Source organism: Sinohyriopsis cumingii, unplaced genomic scaffold (genome assembly GCF_028554795.1).
Source record: "Sinohyriopsis cumingii isolate HCF-2022 unplaced genomic scaffold, ASM2855479v2 utg000356l, whole genome shotgun sequence".
Lineage (NCBI taxonomy): Eukaryota > Metazoa > Mollusca > Bivalvia > Unionida > Unionidae > Sinohyriopsis > Sinohyriopsis cumingii.
In genome coordinates this window covers 123,287-141,640 of record NW_028315891.1, presented here as the reverse complement: position 1 = coordinate 141,640, position 18,354 = coordinate 123,287, and the positions used below count along the sequence as shown (strand labels likewise).

The 18,354-nt window shown below is 35.4% G+C and overlaps 1 protein-coding gene and 1 pseudogene across 2 annotated transcripts in view; one reads left to right on the top strand and one right to left on the bottom strand.

Annotated features, from left to right (window-relative positions):
- The window catches only part of LOC149774277 (protein mono-ADP-ribosyltransferase PARP14-like), a 116,661-nt gene that overhangs the window by 48,349 nt on the left and 49,958 nt on the right, over positions 1–18,354 (top strand). For both annotated transcript variants that reach the window (XM_089945509.1, XM_089945510.1), the window contains exons 11-14: positions 933–1,154; positions 4,983–5,097; positions 9,333–9,449; positions 11,920–11,985. In XM_089945509.1, the coding sequence (XP_089801635.1) occupies positions 933–1,154; positions 4,983–5,097; positions 9,333–9,449; positions 11,920–11,985 (520 nt within the window). The remainder of the gene's footprint in view (positions 1–932; positions 1,155–4,982; positions 5,098–9,332; positions 9,450–11,919; positions 11,986–18,354) is intronic.
- On the bottom strand, positions 16,377–17,412 carry LOC149774278 (uncharacterized; annotated as a pseudogene).

The window sequence follows — 18,354 nt, the reverse complement described above, 5'->3', positions numbered from 1 at the left end:
GTCAGATATGATAGTGTGTCCTTGTGCAAGGTACTTTACTGTAAGATCAGCCTAGGTCAGATATGATAGTGTGTCCTTGGGCAAGGTACTTTACTGTAAGATCAGACTTGGTCAGATATGATAGTGTGTCCTTGTGCAAGGTACTTTACTGTAAGATCAGCCTAGATCAGATATGATAGTGTGTCCTTGGGCAAGGTACTTTACTGTAAGATCAGCCTTGGTCAGATATGATAGTGTGTCCTTGTGCAAAGTACTTTACTGTAAGATCAGCCTTGGTCAGATATGATAGTGTGTCCTTGGGCAAGGTACTTTACTGTAAGATCAGACTTGGTCAGATATGATAGTGTGTCCTTGTGCAAGGTACTTTACTGTAAGATCAGCCTAGGTCAGATATGATAGTGTGTCCTTGGGCAAGGTACTTTACTGTAAGATCAGCCTTGGTCAGATATGATAGTGTGTCCCTGTGCAAGGTACTTTACTGTAAGATCAGCCTAGGTCAGATATGATAGTGCGTCCTTGGGCAAGGTACTTTACTGTAAGATCAGCCTTGGTCAGATATGATAGTGTGTCCTTGGGCAAAGTATTTTCCTGTAAGATCAGCCTTGGTCAGATATGATAGTGTGTCCTTGAGCACCATAACCTTTTATGACTGATGAGCAATTTCAGAGTAAAAGATATATGTTGTCTAGCACAGCACTTGTTACAGACAGCGTAATTTGAGACATAAAAAGAATTGACCTGTCTTTCACTCCTGTGATTGTTACAGATAGCTATCTGTTTGCAGAATCAAAGTACTTCAGAGGTGATGATGGTCATTTGGACTCCAACAGAGCTTCAGCTTACCTGTTCTTTAGTTTGAATTCTAAATATTTCTCATCTGTTCCATTAATTTCATATTTTTGAGTACTTTTTACAAGGAGATTATTTTACAGGTTGTCAGAGATGTGGTATTAAAATGTCTGGATGAGGCCAGTAAACTGAAAATGAAATCCATTTCCTTTCCACCTGTTGGTGCAGGGGGTAGAAGGTATCCAAAACATTTGGTTGCCAAGGAGATGCTACAAGCAATGCATGATTTCTGTCAGAAAAACCAAACAACATCCATCAAAAACATCAGAATTGCAGTCTATTACAGAGACTCAGAAGTTTTACAGGTAAACTTTAACATAAAAATAGATGGAATTTTGCTCTTTTATCGCCTGAAATTATATATATTAGTCTAGGTTTAATTGTTCACATGCAATATAAAACATGAAACATGTGTTGGTTTGAATTGAACAGAATGGTTTTGTGCTTTTGTATTTTCAACCTGTTTGGTTTTCTCAATTTTTATAGTATTATACCCAGTCTTAGTATTTTTTCCAACATGTATCAATACAGAAATTAGAATTATGCAGAAAAATATCTCAATTAGGATCCACAATTTCTCTAAGGAAATTGAGATTGTAAGTAAATATGTAGGTAACATACTTTATAGGTAAGATGAATACCTAAAGTACATATACTTTCTATGATAAACATATTTACTGTGTAAAATGCATATACTTTATATATAAGATGCATATACATTCTGTGTCAGGCATACTGGTATAGTCTTTCTATGTAAAATGCTTATAATTTATATGTAAGATGCATATACATTCTATGTCAGGCATACTGGTATAGTCTTTTTTATGTAAAATGCATATACACCGCTCCCTCGATAACTCGCGCCCGGATAACTCACGATCCCGCTTATAACGCGGTGTCCGTCTTGGCTCCCAATTTTTTCCAGACAAAATGTATTTAAAATATATTTAAAATATGCTGAACATGAAAAAATTACAATAAGAATTGATAAATTAAACCTTGATACATTGCTCATTTTATCATCGAAAATGGTGATTAATGCCCGTAAAAATATAATCCATATTTTGAAATTTGCAAGTTCTAAAGAAGAATTAATTTCAGAGATCTCGAAAACGCTTAATTACGCGTATTTGGACGCCAAATTTTGATCTGGGACGCAGAAAATCACTGAGGTGGGAGTCCTCCGTACGCATGTAATAGGTGCGCGGGAAAATTCAAAGATTTGCCGGTCCTGTTTCAGCCACCAGCTTTGTGGGAAAATGTGTTGATCTGTTAACTGTGCTGATATTTATAATGACAGAATTCAGTGACTGAAAGACTCTTTGATGTACTGTTGCCATTTTATAAGAGTACATTAAAAAAAACGAACATGATGCTACAGCTAGGCGGCTAGTTCAAAGGCTTTGACTGGCAGCCGAGTGAGAAAATGTACTGATATTTAGTGATTGAATTCAGAGGCAGAAAGACCCAGTTTTAAAATCCTATCGGGACGTCTGTTTAAAGATATCATATATTATGTAAGTTTTTATGATAAATAGTTGTCAGTATACTGTAAATAAACAGTCTGGTGAAATAGCGATCAATGAAAACTTCTGGTAAATGCTAACAGGTGGCAACAGAGAATGAAATAAACACCAATTAAACGTCTTCCTGTGTGAAAGTCACGTTCTAATCCTTTAATTCCGTTTCAGTGTAAACATTATAATCACAACATATTCTGTTCATTGAAAACATGAAAAGAGACAATCGACCGTCACATCGAAACCAGTGAGTACTTCTGTGAGAACCTAATTACATGCCGGCTTTGTTTTGATCAACAACTTGGGGAAGTGTTTGTTGCATTTTAAAAAAAATTGATTACAAGAGACCTGGGGTGCTGGATTAAGGGTCTTGGAGCTGCCTTTGACGTATAGCAAAACAGTAACAGAGACAGCGACGATGATAGTGACTTCGAATGTTTCAGTGAAACTGATGTCATAAATGCCGAGGCTGTTTGGAAGAAATTCGTACAGACTCATGGTCCTGAGATGGGCGTTTCTCTTGATGATATGGAGGAGTGGATTTGTGCAGACAATGATTGCCCCACAGCCGAATACATGCCAGATGAAAATATAATTAATTCTATAGCGAACAAATTTGCAGCAGAAGACGATTCTAACTGGAGTAACACAAGTGTTGAAAGTGATGCAGACGCAGATGTTGCACCCCCCCCACCCCTCTGCACAGGAAGCAATCAAATATTTTGATACTATCATAAGGTGGCTGGAGACCCAAAATGTTGACTACGTAAAGCTCATGCAGTTGAGAAATCTGAGGGATTTTGCTCGGCGGCAGAGAAACCAAGGAGTAACACACAAAAAAAAAATTAACTGATTTTTTTCAAAAAGTGAATTGATATTTGTCAAGCGTGGCACAAACAGCAAGTATTAACTTGTTCTAATTTACATTGTTTTAAATTTGTAGACCAATTAAATATGTCAGTACTGATTAACCCTTGTTTTTTTTTTTCCATTTTACTTCTATTGCATTCAAATCTATCTATCTATCTATCGTTCGATCGACACTTTCTCGAAAAAGCCGATCTTTAGTATATTAAAAAAGCGTCTAATTTGGATCAAACAATAAAACTAGAATGTATCCAATTCAACATAAAAATTAGTGACGCAGTACACAATGTGTGAAGTGGTACACATGTTAAGCAAACAGAAACCACGTGGAATAATGTTTTAGATGATCGCCTCAATATACTGTAATTTATCCTGAAATTAATGTTGTCCTTGAGGAAATAATAAAGTACACCGTTATGAAGAGATATTTATTTACAGTTAATCTCAGAACGATTATAAAGTGAGTATTCAACAGTACAATCTGTCTAAATCCCCCCCCCCATTTTTCCGTTATGTCGTCAATCACTTTATTGGTTTGGGGCTTATTTTATAGGTCCCTCGATAACTCGCACCTCACTTATAGTGCGGTCGATGTTTCTGGACCCCGATGTGCGCGAGTTATCGAGGGAGTGGTGTACTTCCTAAGTAAGATGCATATACTTTCTATGTAAGAGGCATACTGGTATTGTCTTTCTTTGTAAAATGCATATACTAAGTAAGATGCATATACATTCTATGTCAGGCATACTGGTATAGTCTTTTTATGTAAAATGCATATACTTCCTAAGTAAGATGCATATACTTTCTATGTAAGAAGCATACTGGTATAGTCTTTTTATGTAAAATGCATATACTTCCTAAGTAAGATGCATATACTTTCTATGTAAGAGGCATACTGGTATTGTCTTTCTATGTAAAATGCATATACTAAGTAAGATGCATATACATTCTATGTCAGGCATACTGGTATAGTCTTTTTATGTAAAATGCATATACTTCCTAAGTAAGATGCATATACTTTCTATGTAAGAGGCATACTGGTATAGTCTTTTTATGTAAAATGCATATACTTCCTAAGTAAGATGCATATACTTTCTATGTAAGAAGCATACTGGTATAGTCTTTTTATGTAAAATGCATATACTTCCTAAGTAAGATGCATATACTTTCTATGTAAGAGGCATACTGGTATTGTCTTTCTATGTAAAATGCATATACTAAGTAAGATGCATATACTTTCTATGTAAGAGGCATACTGGTATAGTCTTTCTATGTAAAATGCAGATGCATATAATTTATATGTAAAATGCATATACTTTCCATGTATGATGCATATACATTCTATGTCAGGCATACCAGTATAGTCTTTCTATGTAAAATGCATATACTTCCTAAGATGCATATACTTTCTATGTAAGATGCATGCCAGTTTATTTTCTATGTTCTTTCTATATAAGATATATGTATTGTGGTTGTGAATGACATTGTTGTCACATGTCTGTTACATGTAGCATTATTTTTTGTTTTAAATTTGCAATGATTGCAAATTAAACATACAGATATAACTGCATATAACTTTTTAACTGTAGTTACCTGAGCTGTTAAACTTCTAATCATGCTAATATTACACTCTCATGTGCAACAGTTCTACATATTCAGTGTATATTATTATTTTCTATGCTTTTATGTTGCTTGAACTCATTTTTACCAGCTTTGTTGGGAGTATTTAAATTTTTTATTTGTCAGGAATTTGAAGATGTTAAAAGAACATGGCTACAAAGGCAAGGAGGAAGTGGTGGAGATTCAGTGAAGAGGCCCACCAATGGTAGATCATGGTCAAGAGGAAAGAAAGTTGTTGATGGTAGGTGTATTTCCTTGTCATAAATTTTAATTTTAAAATAACTATATATATATATATTGCTTGCATATTTTTATTTTCTTAAATAAAGTGCATGCAAAAAAATGACCCTTAGTAAAGGAAAGATCTTTCATAAAGTTTGATCAATGAAGTCATTGTGCAGAGATGTTTTAGAATATTTTCATATTTTCTCCAGGACATTTAATTGGAATAATGTTGATTAAATTGTATGCATTTGTACACATTTTCCTGCAAATATAATGAAACCAGTAAGAGTCATTGATAGTATTGAAGTTGAGTGTGATCATGCAAGTGCTTGATGTCTGGATCAAATGCTATAATCAGGTGCTTACTAAGTGACTTTTTTAAATGGAGCAAGGAAACCTTTTATTGTTTTCCTGGTTTGTAAAAGTGTTTAACTAACTGCACTTAGCAAGGATGTACAATGGCAGACATGCATTGTTTTGCTATTTGGTGGTGATGTCTGTACTGTTGCATTTATTTCCAATGCATATTATCACAGAGTCATGGTCATAACAGATGATCACTATCACTGTGTACATAATGAATATAAACAACCCAGTTTTATCTTTATTAAATGTTATTTATCACACACATTTATTTATAACACACATTTATATATCACATACACATTTGTTGAAATATGTACTAGAGATTACAATTCTCATGCATCAGTGAAGGTAGCAAGTCCCCTATTCCCTTTTCCCCAACTTCAAACCAAAATTTGAATCTCCCTCACTATTTTGAACCTTTACCTGTGCTGTTGAAAATATTTATGAATCCTGTTGCTCACAAGTTGTCAAGGGAGAGGTGCATTCAAGTGTCTGTTGATAAATACTGTCCCTATACAAAACTTCCTGCATCCTCTTAAAAATTTAAATCATCACTCACACCTTTGTCGGGGCCCCGAGTGGCCTAAAGCGCTCTCCGTTAACGGATCACTGCCATATCACCTCTGTCTGCGTGGGTTCGAGTCTTGGATTCGGCCAATGTTGGTATGTGATAAAGCTTGCCAGTAGATTCTCAAATGTCAGTGGTTCTTTCCAGGGATTTCCCGTGTTCTTCCTCCACCATTAATACTGGCCACCATGTATAGCCTATCGTGTGCTGAAAAATGGCGTTAAACCCTACAACAACGATCACTCCTGCCTTTATGAAATGTCAGATGGTGAATACCCTTCTGTGTGAAAATCCTTAAGAAATTACTATTTCTTGTAACATATATACTCAAGTGTAAGTCAGATCATACAGCAAACTGCATATACCGAGTTCTGCCTGTACATTAGGTGATGGCAGATCAGGGTCTGGTTTCCTTGAAATCGGACCTGGTTCATACACAAGTATAATAGTATTTTTGGTGAGGCCGTGATTCATTTTTAGTCAGGGACTATTCTCCTTTCAGGCTGTCTTACAGATATTATAACAATGTGTGTCTCAATAAAGATAATAGTAATTACTGTTTATTTTAACATGTCTTAATATTATAGATACTAAATTCTACTATTGTAATATGTAATATAATCTTTTAATAACACATACGTACTCGTGATATCTATTTGTAAATACTGTAATATTTTCTGCAGATTCTACATACAGTGGAACTCTAACAGAGTATTGGAAGCTTTTCTTAATTTGCTCTCTTCCTAGTTCAGGATTTCATTTGATGTTGATGTCAACTGGTACTGTGTTGAAAAAGGCCTGAATAAATCCTGAAGACACTATGGTACAGCTCCATGTAGACATATACAATGACTGCTGTGTGAAAATCTATCCTTTCATATATTGTATACCATTTTGGTTCTGTAGATTATGTTTTTAATAAATAATCAATAAATGCATCTAAAATAATATGTGCTGTCCTTTTCTGAAATCTATAAATCCTGTCAAGCTGAGATTTCGCACAATTTCCCCTTATATCTGAACAATTTGAGTTTGGTGATTTTGGTGTTTAACATAGCTTTAACAAAAATTTTAAATCATATTGTGATGATGTCTGCATTGTGGCAGTTTATAGTGATGTCTAGCACTGGGGCATCATGCTGCAAACATGGAGCATCATGTCCAACCCAGTCACATTATCCTAACATTGGGCTGACCAGTCCTAACACTAACCTCTTAATGTCCGACACCTAGCAAGACAGCTGCTAGTACCATTTTTATAGGTCTTTGGTATGACTCGACAGGGGTTCAGACTCATGCCGTCCTGCATCCAGAGTGGTCAGCTGAACAGTAATCCATTGCTGGAAGAATATATGGATTGTAGTGTAGAACGTGAGCTTCTGTATGTAAATATTTCTTGATTCATCTGAGTAGGGCAGTTTTGGATTACAGTGCTTTACAAAGCTTTTCCATATGGCTATCCATTAATAAATTATTATCTACAGACACTTCTTCAAGCTTTTCACGCTTGAAATTTTCTGTCTGATGATTATTTATTGTAAGAACTAATTCCTAACTTAAGTAGTGTTTTGTGATGTCCTCATAAACATACATTTTGTTTTCCTTTCATTACTTACTATCGTATTTTGTTGTTGTTGATGTTGTTGTTGTTGTGGGGTTTAACGCCATTTATCAGAACATGATAGGCTATGCATGGCGGCCAGTATTAATGGTGGAGGAAGAACCCGGGAAGAACCACCGACCCATGAGAAGCTACTGGCAAGCTTTCTCACATACCCACATTGGCCAAATCCTAGACTCAAACCCACGCAGACAGAGGTGAGATGGCAGTGATCCGTAACAGAGAGCGCTTTAGACCACTTGGCTACTTGGGGCCCCCTATCATATTTTGTTGTGTCCAAAATGTAAACACTAATAATGTTTGAGTCTAAACATGTTTGGATAGCTTCAGGATCAGAACTAGATGTATACAAGGTTACATCATGCATCTGCGAAAAAATCTGCATTTATGGCTTTGTTATTTAATGGAAGTTCATTTACATAAATAAGAAAGAGGAAAGGGCCTGAAACAGAGCCTTGAGGGGACCCCTGAATGAATATGTGAGTTTGTGAGCTAATATTGTAAATGGTCGCTTGTTGAGACCTTTGGTTTAGTTTAAAGAAGAATTATCAAACCTGAAACAGTTCAAATTTTGCAGCCAAATTTCATGATCAACTGTTATCACATGCTTTTTAAAGTCTTGGAAGACAATCCCAGTCAAAGAACCATTGTCCATTTCTTGTAGCCAAAGATCTGTTAATTTGACAAGTTTTATTTAAGGCATGAGTAGTATTTTCTATCCTGATTTGTGCTTTATGAAATAGAAAGTAAATTTTAAAAAATTCATAGGCCTGTATAGCTACTTGCTTTTCCAAATAATTGTGATTATATTAATGTAGATAAGGTAGAATGGATATTGTTTTGTAGTTCCCTGGATCCTCCTTTACTCCTTTCTTAAAGATATCAGTAACCTTTGCACATTTCAGGTTGTCTGGAAAATTACCATTCATTATACTCAAGTTTAAAATATAATGACTTTGTTATTACCAATGCATCAATTTAAAGAATTTTGTGGACCAGTCCTGTGGATTTATTAATACTCAACTTTTTGGGTGTATCAAAAGCTTAAGCTTCACTAACATAACTATTGAAAAATATTATCATAAGGAATTTTAGTTCTAATAAATGATGCAAGGGCACCAGTCTCAGTTGTGATGTCAGTCAGATTCTGAACACAGATACTGGAGAGGCTTTTGAGATGTTCAATAAAACCTTGTACAGGTGTTGCTGTGTTATAATTTTGCTTAAGTTTGGGAGGGAGGAAACAACTGTTCTTGGATCGGTTGAACTCTTTAAGATGCCTCCACAATTTCCTGGTACATTTACTTTTATCAATAGCCTGTTTATAGTATGCAGCAGCCCCAGGTGGCCAAGTGGTCAAAAGCACTAACTTTTACCAATCACTGCCATCTCACCTCTGTCCTGATGGGTTCAAGTCTCAGGTTTAACATAAAATGCTCCGAAACTTCAGAGCATAAATTTCTTTTTAAAAAAGTAATGTAAAACATCCAGACATTTACAGTATCCCAATAAATGGGATCATATTTACCTTAGTGTTCACTCCATGCAACTACGACTCTCTCAGACCAGTTTGCTAGTTTAATTGGGTACACAACATACACTGTTTTTTAAGAATCATCTAAGATTGATTCCATGTAGAGTAGTCATTCAGATCTTTGTAAATATTACAGTACTATAGATGTTTTCATATTTTCAGACAAAAGAGAGTTCATGATAGACAATTTAAAAGTCTGTATCTATGAAGGGGACATAACTGAGGAAAATGCAGATGCCATTGTCAATGGGTCCAATGGTAACCTGGATCTGAGAAAAGGTTAGACAAAACACTTATAATATTACTGGTCATATTTAAGTAAGAATTTTGTTCCGTTCAGCCACTGTTCAAGACAGATTTGCATTTTCTATATACTCTGAAAATGTATTCATCCATGATGACCTCACTGGCATTTATTATGACCCTGCCAGACTTCTTATGATCAAATATAGTAATGAATGTCAGTGTTCATTCAGCTATTATTACAAACTTGTCCTCTCATGGTATCACTGCTAGAATTCAATTTCTTTGGCTTTTATTTCTTTGTAGGTGGAGAAAAACTAAACTTGCAAAATCATATTATCTTCTGGAAATTTTTAAACATGTTGTTTTACCAATAGGACTTTACTGAAAGTATTGTTATCTGCCCTTGAATTGGAACTCTTTAGCCCACATATATAATTAGGCAGCACTTCTGGTTAGTAAGTAGAAGGAGTGACATAAGCGATAGAGTCATTACAACAGGTTAAGTAATCATAAAGAGATATGCCATCATACAAAAGATATTGTTGCATTTTTACGAATTGTTGTGAAAAAATGATTGAGGGAAAGAAGGTTTCCATGCATCATTTTCTGGCTGAGAGTTGCTTAAAGAAAGCATGGATTCAGTGCTAAGATTGGAACTTTTGCATTCATAACAAAGGTTGAGCTCACTGTAATCATGATATATGCATTTAAAATAAATGCATAAACTCACATATTTTATTTGTGTTTTCATTAACATATTGTTTGAGTTCCACCAATTTCAAAGCAATTAGTTAAATAAGGAATTTGCTGTGCCATATCTGCCTTACCTTATGTTCTAACTCTTACATGTCATATTTCTGTTCTAATTTAAATCATGATTTTTTTTCTTTTATCATAATACTAGATAAGAAAAGCAAACAATAATCTTACCCAGTGGTGCAATCACATTCTGCCAGTATCAAAAAACAATATTTACAATCATTCTTAATTGGATAGCATGTAACAGAATGTACATGCCTGTCTTCTAAATATTCCTTGGACCGTATCTGACATTCACAGTTCATTTTCAGAACTAAATTGTAAATGTCTGAGTCACTAAAATCAAGTATTGCTTTAAGTCCATTTCCCATGAAGTCAAGGTGTCTGGATGCGGGAGATGAATGCCAGCTGGAGTCTACAGCTTGTTCTCTTGACATCTAGTAACTTGTTGCTTAGCTTCAGATATATTTTTTCACCATCTTTAAGCTTCAGTTTTGAGATTCGTTTCACTTTAGATATCAACTCATGTTTGCTCCCTGTCACAAATTGATTATATCTGCATAAATAATGTTTCAGCTGTTAGATTATCAGTATAGATTTCAATGAGGTATTTTATGTCCTTTAGGTTAGTGTTTATTTTCTTTTCCTAACCAGAGGTATGAAAATGCATTCTACCTCCAAAATAACTAAGGGGGATAACAACTTTCACTAAAGGCCTATAGTGCATTATCAGATAATCCAGAAATTTAGAATTAAAAGACAAGCCTTCTTTTGGGTTAGCTTGTAATATTTGTCATTCCCATAATCTTGAATTAGTTTTCTTATCTATGACTGAAGAATAACTGCGCATTTTGCATTTCTTATCTTTTGACCTTGTCAAGTTATTGGAAATAAAAGGGAGATAATAAAGTGTTTCACTGACTTGCAGTTTCAGTAGCGTTTATACAGCCATTTTGTTTTCAGGGAGTGGTGAGCATAATGTCACACAAATATCTGAGCTCAGCCATCCTCCAAAAGTAAAAATACGAGCATTACATGTCATAAGGAGAGACCTTGTAATAGAAGTCAGATGATATCGGAGAAATATTTATGTATTTTGTCAATGAAATGTTGGGACATGCAAAAGACATACTGTTACACTACAAAAATATTATGGTAGTACCTTGATCCATTGTTCAGTATCAGTACATCATGACCACAGCAAAATATCAAGGCAAACTTAGTTTTACATTTTAAAACATTATGCTACATATTTATGAAAAGGGTTTTTACTAGTGATTTACAGTGCATCATTGAAGCAAGAACCTGAAATTTCAAGTTTCTTTTTCCACAGTTAACAAGCATTTAGCATTATTTACTGTTATTTCTGGCATCTGTACGGTGAACAGACAAACTCTGAGACTCAAGAACTTATGCTAATGCTTGTTATGGAAGATTGTAAGAATTATACATGAGAAACAAATGTAAGGTAGTAATAACTCTGTAATTTATGGGTTATTGTTTGCTAAAGGAAATGTGTAGTTATGATTATCTAACGTTATTTTGTTTCCCCATTCTTCAGACCTAAGTCATAGGAGTGAATTTCTTGTATTGACCAGAATTTGGAAAATTTTAATAAAACAGTTAAATCCCTATAGACTGGATCAGTCAGTAATTGTTTTTTTCTTATAATTTGCTATCATGGTATAATAGAAACACAAATTCTGAATAAGATTTTGCACACAGTCTAACTCCTCCATTACAGGTAAAGTTTCCAGAGCCATACTGACTAAAGCAGGAGGTGGAATAATTCCTGAATGCAAGTCTCAGAGTAAGTCATTTTCTTTTTTCTTTTTCACTTTAAACTCTGAATATACTGATACAAGTTTTCAGAAAGAAAAACAAACACTAAGCATGAGTAGCAGTCAGTAGCAATTTTTGTTGAATGATATTTGGCATTAATTTGGCATATCACGAAGTCAATAGTGATTTTTGTTGAATGGTATTTGGCATTGACTTGGCATACCACAAAGTCAATAGTGATTTTTGTTGAATGGTATTTGGCATTGATTTGGCACGTCACAAAGTCAATGATGATTTTTGTTGAATGGTATTTGGCATTGATTTGGCATACCACAAAATCAATAGTGATTTTTTTAGATGGTATTTGGAATTGATTTGGCATACCACAAAGTCAATAGCAGTTTTTGTTGAATTGTTTTTATCATTATTAAAAAGGACAAATATTTATACTGTAATGAATGAAATTCACCCTTAACATTTTCGAAAAGTCAATAGTGATTTTTGTTGAATAGTATTTGGCATTGATTTGGCACATCACAAAGTCAATGGTGAATTTTGTTGAATGTTATTTGGCTTTGACTTGGCTTACCACAAAGTCAAAAGTGATTTTTGTTGAATGGTATTTGGCATTGATTTGGCATTCCACAAAGTCAGTAGTGATTTTTGTTAAATTGTATTCATCTTTATTAAAAAGGAACAAATATTTAGACTGTAATGAATGAAATTCAACCTTAACATTTTAGTTTCAGCCTATGACATATATAAAAGAAAAGACCTGAGGTCTGCAATTACAATTAAATTCTCAGTAACCAAATACTGATCTCTGAAATATACACCACACAAATGACAAACCCAGTTCTTTGACAATGTCTTCTATTCTCTGTGACCTCAAGAACCTGAACAGTTGTTGCCAAAAATAGAAATATGAATATCATCATGATTTATATTAAAAAGTCTGGCATCAGCTTTATTTAGCCTTTGTAGTTGTTTTGTCAATTAATTACATCTATACTCACTTATAAGTTATGTCCCACTGCAAACAGCATAGACCCTGATCTATAATCATATAATGTGCTGGCAGATCAGGTCTGTGATGTTTGTTTTACTGATTATTTCTAAAAAACTGCATAGACTCAGATCCTCACTGCATTGTGACGGCAGATTTGGTCCATGCAGTTTGCAGTTGGACTTTTAAGCAAGTATAATTGTATGGTTCTAAAATCCATTATATAAATGTTGAATATGTCGAACTAAGTTTATAGTTCTCATGTATTCACAAAAGTAGCTTGCAATCCAGAACCAGTCCACCAACTGTTAATGTTAACTAAAATTTGCTTCCCTTGCTTTTGCTGCACTCAGTTTGTTTATGAACCCTGCTGCACTCAGTTTGTTTATGAACCCTGCTGCACTCAGTTTGTTTATGATTTCTGCTGCACTCAGTTTGTTTATGATTTCTGCTGCACTCAGTTTGTTTATGAACCCTGCTGCGCACATAATAAGAATGAGTAACGTAATAAATCACATAAAGACAAGTATACTGAGTGTAGTGAAACCTTAAACTTTCATTAATATTAAATAGATCAGGCTGATTATGCGTGCTTTCCAGATGAACTACTAGTACTTATTAAGTAACACTTTGCATTTGAGTAATGAGATACCTAATTGACTATCTAGTTATTAAATTTATGTCTTTACCATCTGCACTTGGTTAGGTTGTACAAAGGTGGACATGTTGTTTTCAGATTTCAGTGCTATTGTCTTTGCTGTTTCATGCAGTTTGCATGCATACAACACAGTTGTTATCATAATACAGGGTTGCTGCCCCTGTCCTGATTATATACATGAACAACTTAAGAATTGAAAATACCCCCTACTAAAATCCAAGTGATATATAAAAACTGCTCCCCTTAAGAATTGAAAATACCCCCTTACTAAAATCCAAGTGATATAAAAACTGCTCCCCTTAAGAATTGAAAATACCCCCTTACTAAAATCCAAGCAGATTTAATTCTTATATTGGCTGAAATAAAAAATTCAGACAAGTGAAATTTAGGTCATAACTCTGTACAAGAGGGTGAACCATCAAGCCAGTCAGTTTTGCACAAGAGAAGTATTTCTCAGAATAGTGGAAAGATTTCATTTTTATTTTTCATGTAGAGAAATTACTTTATGATAAAAATTGAATCTATTGACACATTTATTTCTTACTTTGTTTATACAGAAAAAATCACCAAAACAAGAGTCTCTATAGAAACACAGTTCCAGTTTTATCTGTTTGCCTGATGGATTTTATTTTTGACAGTCTACCTATATTTGTGTTGTGGATTTTATTTGTGACAGTCTATCTATATTTATGGCAGTCTGTATATTTGCCTGATGGATTTTATTTTTGACAGTCTGTCTGTTTGCCTTATGGATTGTATTTTTGACGGTCTATCTGTTTGCCTTTTGGATTTTTTTTGTGACAGGCTACCTATTTTTGTGTTGTGGATTTTATTTGTGATAGTCTACCTATATTTGTGTTGTGGATTTTATTTGTGATAGTCTACCCATAGTTTCCCATATGGATTTTCAGACTAGGAAAGAAAAGATAAAATGACATAGTTTCAGCAATTTATTTTTACACTTCTGTTTTTCATTTGATTCAAACTCATAGGAGCTTAAGTGGTCAAATCAACACAGAAACTTCATTCACTTTAATTCTTGCTTCTGTAGAGGAGGAAGTACAGTATAGTCTTTTTTCTGACTTCTGTTTATCAAACCATTGCTTTTACATAAAAAATGGGGATAATTTCTTAGATATCATTCATAAATTATATCTGCTTATCCAACAGGCTCCTTTATCTACCATTTTTAGTGGTAAATATTTATGTTAGCTAAACAAGCTCACATTATATATTAGATTCCTCATTACCATCTCTCCTCTATCACAGTTTTGTGAATGCTACTAGTCTCAAAGTTTTGATGAATTGGCAAATAGCTCTATATTATTGTCATCACATAAAGGTATTAACATTGATGAACCACTGTTCTCCTTCGTTTTTTTCACCTGCCATAACATGGAGCATAATATGTTATGATCTTGTCCATTCGTCCTTCTGTAACTAATTCTGTTTCCACACAGTAACTCGGGTTGTCTACCATTAATGTTTATCAAGCATTGTGGATGACTGGCTCATGGGGTAAGGAAGAACCATATAAATTACCTGGTCACCAACTTAAAAGTTAAGGTCATTGTGACTAAATGAAGAAAATGGTTTCTTAAAAGTAACTACAAATGCCAGAGTTTGCAGATGGTTTGCAGTTTGGAATAAGGATGAACCTTATCAATTTCAGGTGAAAAGATCAGATATTAAGATCAGTGTGATTGTCTTACTGAAGGAAAATAGTGCTTCCCACACAATAAAACAAGCTTTCTGCTATCTGTTGATTTGTATTTTGAATAAGGAGGAATTCAGTCAATTTTGGGGTCAAAATGTCAAGGTCAATATGAGTGAAAGAATACAAATGGTTTCTACACACTGAGATTACCAAATTTTATTGATTTGGGCAAGAAAGAAGAAAAAAAATCTTGTTATTGCTTCTTCTTCTGCATGGATGGTCAAAAGATATATGGTGTCTAGTTAATCCTAAATAAAAATGTTGCTGATTTGACATTCACCATGACGACCATGTCTATCATCTTGCAAATCTTGTTATCACTTATTCTCCTGAACAAACTTCAGGTTCAGGGATGTCAAATTGGCCCAATCCATTCTGATGCATGTCAAAAGAGGCAACTAATGGAGGTTGAATCCAAGGTGGTACAGTGGTCAGCATGCTAACATGCAAACAAAAGGTTGTGTATTCAAATCCTATCATTGGTTTAAACTGGCTACAGTGGTAAAGCCTTGGTACTTTGCTCCATTTGCATTGGTACTAAATAATGCAGTTGCATTGCAATACCGTAAAAACCTCAGATGGTGATGTTGACTTTGGATTTTCAATAATACACTTCTTATAGTATGTAGTCGGTCCTGAATGAATATGATGTTGATCAGACTTCCAGTATGACCACCATAAAACTTCTTTCTGCTTCTCCTGAATAGATTCAATGGATGGTTGTAGCAACATTTGGTTTTATTAATAGACTTTCTATAGTGTATAGTTGAACCTAAATAAAAATGGTACCAAACAGACTTCCAGTTTGGCCACTATGGTTGGAGTTTGTAAGAGTTACTCTGCTCTGTTTAAATTACATATGGGTGCAGTGTGTGATACAATCTGTTGGTTGCACTGTTACAGATTTCAGTGATTTTTGGTATCTATCTATTTATATCTATCTATAAATACGTTGACACAGTCACACTTGACTATTAAGCAACGGGTGGTACGTGGTCAAAGATAAAGTAAAGCTGGATGTGATAGGACAGTCAGAAGAGTAATGATAGGAAAGGCAGAAATAAGTAAAAGTGTGTCAGTGTATGTTTTCGTCCCTTCATACTCAGACCAATCCGGCTACCGTAGCGGCAATGAGATATGGAACCTCAACCGGCATAGCCCTGAGAATCACTAGGTCTTACTTGTAGCTGACTAGTTCATTAGAATGTGATTTTGGAAAGCTCCTGCTTGTGAGATACCAAGTCAGGAGCTTCTGCAATTATTAATGGTAATTTGTTCCAAGTCCTTATTGTACATGGGAAGAAGCTGAACTTGAAACAATTTGTTGATGCTGACTTTAATTGGAACTTTCTCCTGTGGTTTGCCCTAGTTTGGCTATATGCCAGGGTCAGGTATTTGTCTGCTGGTATGTCCACTAGGTTGTTTGCAATCTTGTACATGGTTAGCTGGGCCTTGGTTCGCCTGGATTCGAGTGATTCCCAGTGGAGATGGTTGAGCATTGCACTGACACTGCTAGTGTTGATATTTATTTGTGGTAAACCTAGCTGCTCTCCTCTGAACCATCTCTATCTTATTTGTTAGATCTTTACTATGTGGGTTCCACACAGTCGAGGAATACTCAAGACCTGGTTGAACCAGAGTGAAATATGCCGCACTTTTTACTTCTTCATTGTTGATTTGGAGGTTGCGGCGCAGGAAACCAAGGTTACTGTTCCCTTTTTTCACTATCTTGTCTATGTGCCTTTTCCAAGAGAGGTCTCTAGACAATTCCACCCCGAGATATTTTGTTGCCTGCTCATTGGCTAACTTGTGCCCCTTAAGAGTATATTCGGACAAGATTGGTGATTTTTTCCTGTAAACTCTTAGGATGCTGCATTTTTCTGGATGGAACGACATACCCCAAGTTCTTTCCCAGAGGGCCAGTTGGTTCAGGTCTTCTTGAAGGATCTCACAGTCCTTGGAGACATTTATTTCCCTGTAGACTATACAGTCATCTGCAAAAAGTCTTGTGTTGGATTTGACACTTGCAGGTAGGTCATTGATGAACACCAGGAAGAGTATGGGACCCAAAACACTCCCCTGAGGTACCCCACTAACAACTGGTGTTGGGTCTGATGTTGCTCCATCTTCTATAACTCTCTGCGATCTGTCTGATAGGAAATCTCTGATTCATTTCTGTGTGTTACCCCTGATGCCATAGTGGTCCAACTTACTGAGGAGTCTTTCATGGGAGACACGATCGAAAGCCTTACTGAAGTCAAGGATTGCAAGGTCATACTGCTTCCCTTTGTCTAAGGATTTGGCGAGCTCGTCCACTAGGGTTATGAGTTGTGTTTCACAGCTTTGTCTGGCACGGAAACCATGCTGGCAGTCTGTTAGAATGTTGTAGTGATCTAGATGTTGCATCATGTTGCTGACTATGATGTGTTCAAGCATTTTGCAGCAGATACATGTAAGGGAGACCAGTCTATAATTGCTGGCCTTGAATCTTTCTCCATTTTTGAAAATAGCTGTAACGTTTGCTGTTTTCCAGACATCAGGGACATGACCTGTTGAGAGGCACTTCTGGTAAATATAACTCAGGTATGGTGCACACTCTTCTGCTAGATCTTTCAGGATCCTTGCTGGAATCATGTCTGGTCCTGTAGCTTTCTGTGGGTTAATTTTCCGCAACAAGCTGCATACACCTTCTACAGTAACTTGGATGTCAGGCATTGATGGGTAACAATCTCCATGTAGGCTTGGTAGATCACTCTTATCCTCTTGTGTGAAGACTGACTGGTATTGATGATTCAGTATGTTAGCCTTGTCGGATGCCTCTGAATGTAGTTTCCCGTGTTCCTTGAGTGGTGCCACACCACAGCTGTCTCTACGTAAGGACTTAATGTAGTTCCAAATCTCTTCTGCTTGTTTGGTTGTTGTTCTTGATGTGGGTTACCGACTTCTATCAAGTTTTCAATATATCTCCAGTAAGCCTGCCATTCTAAGCGTTGTGATCTTGCTTTTGCTTCTTTGT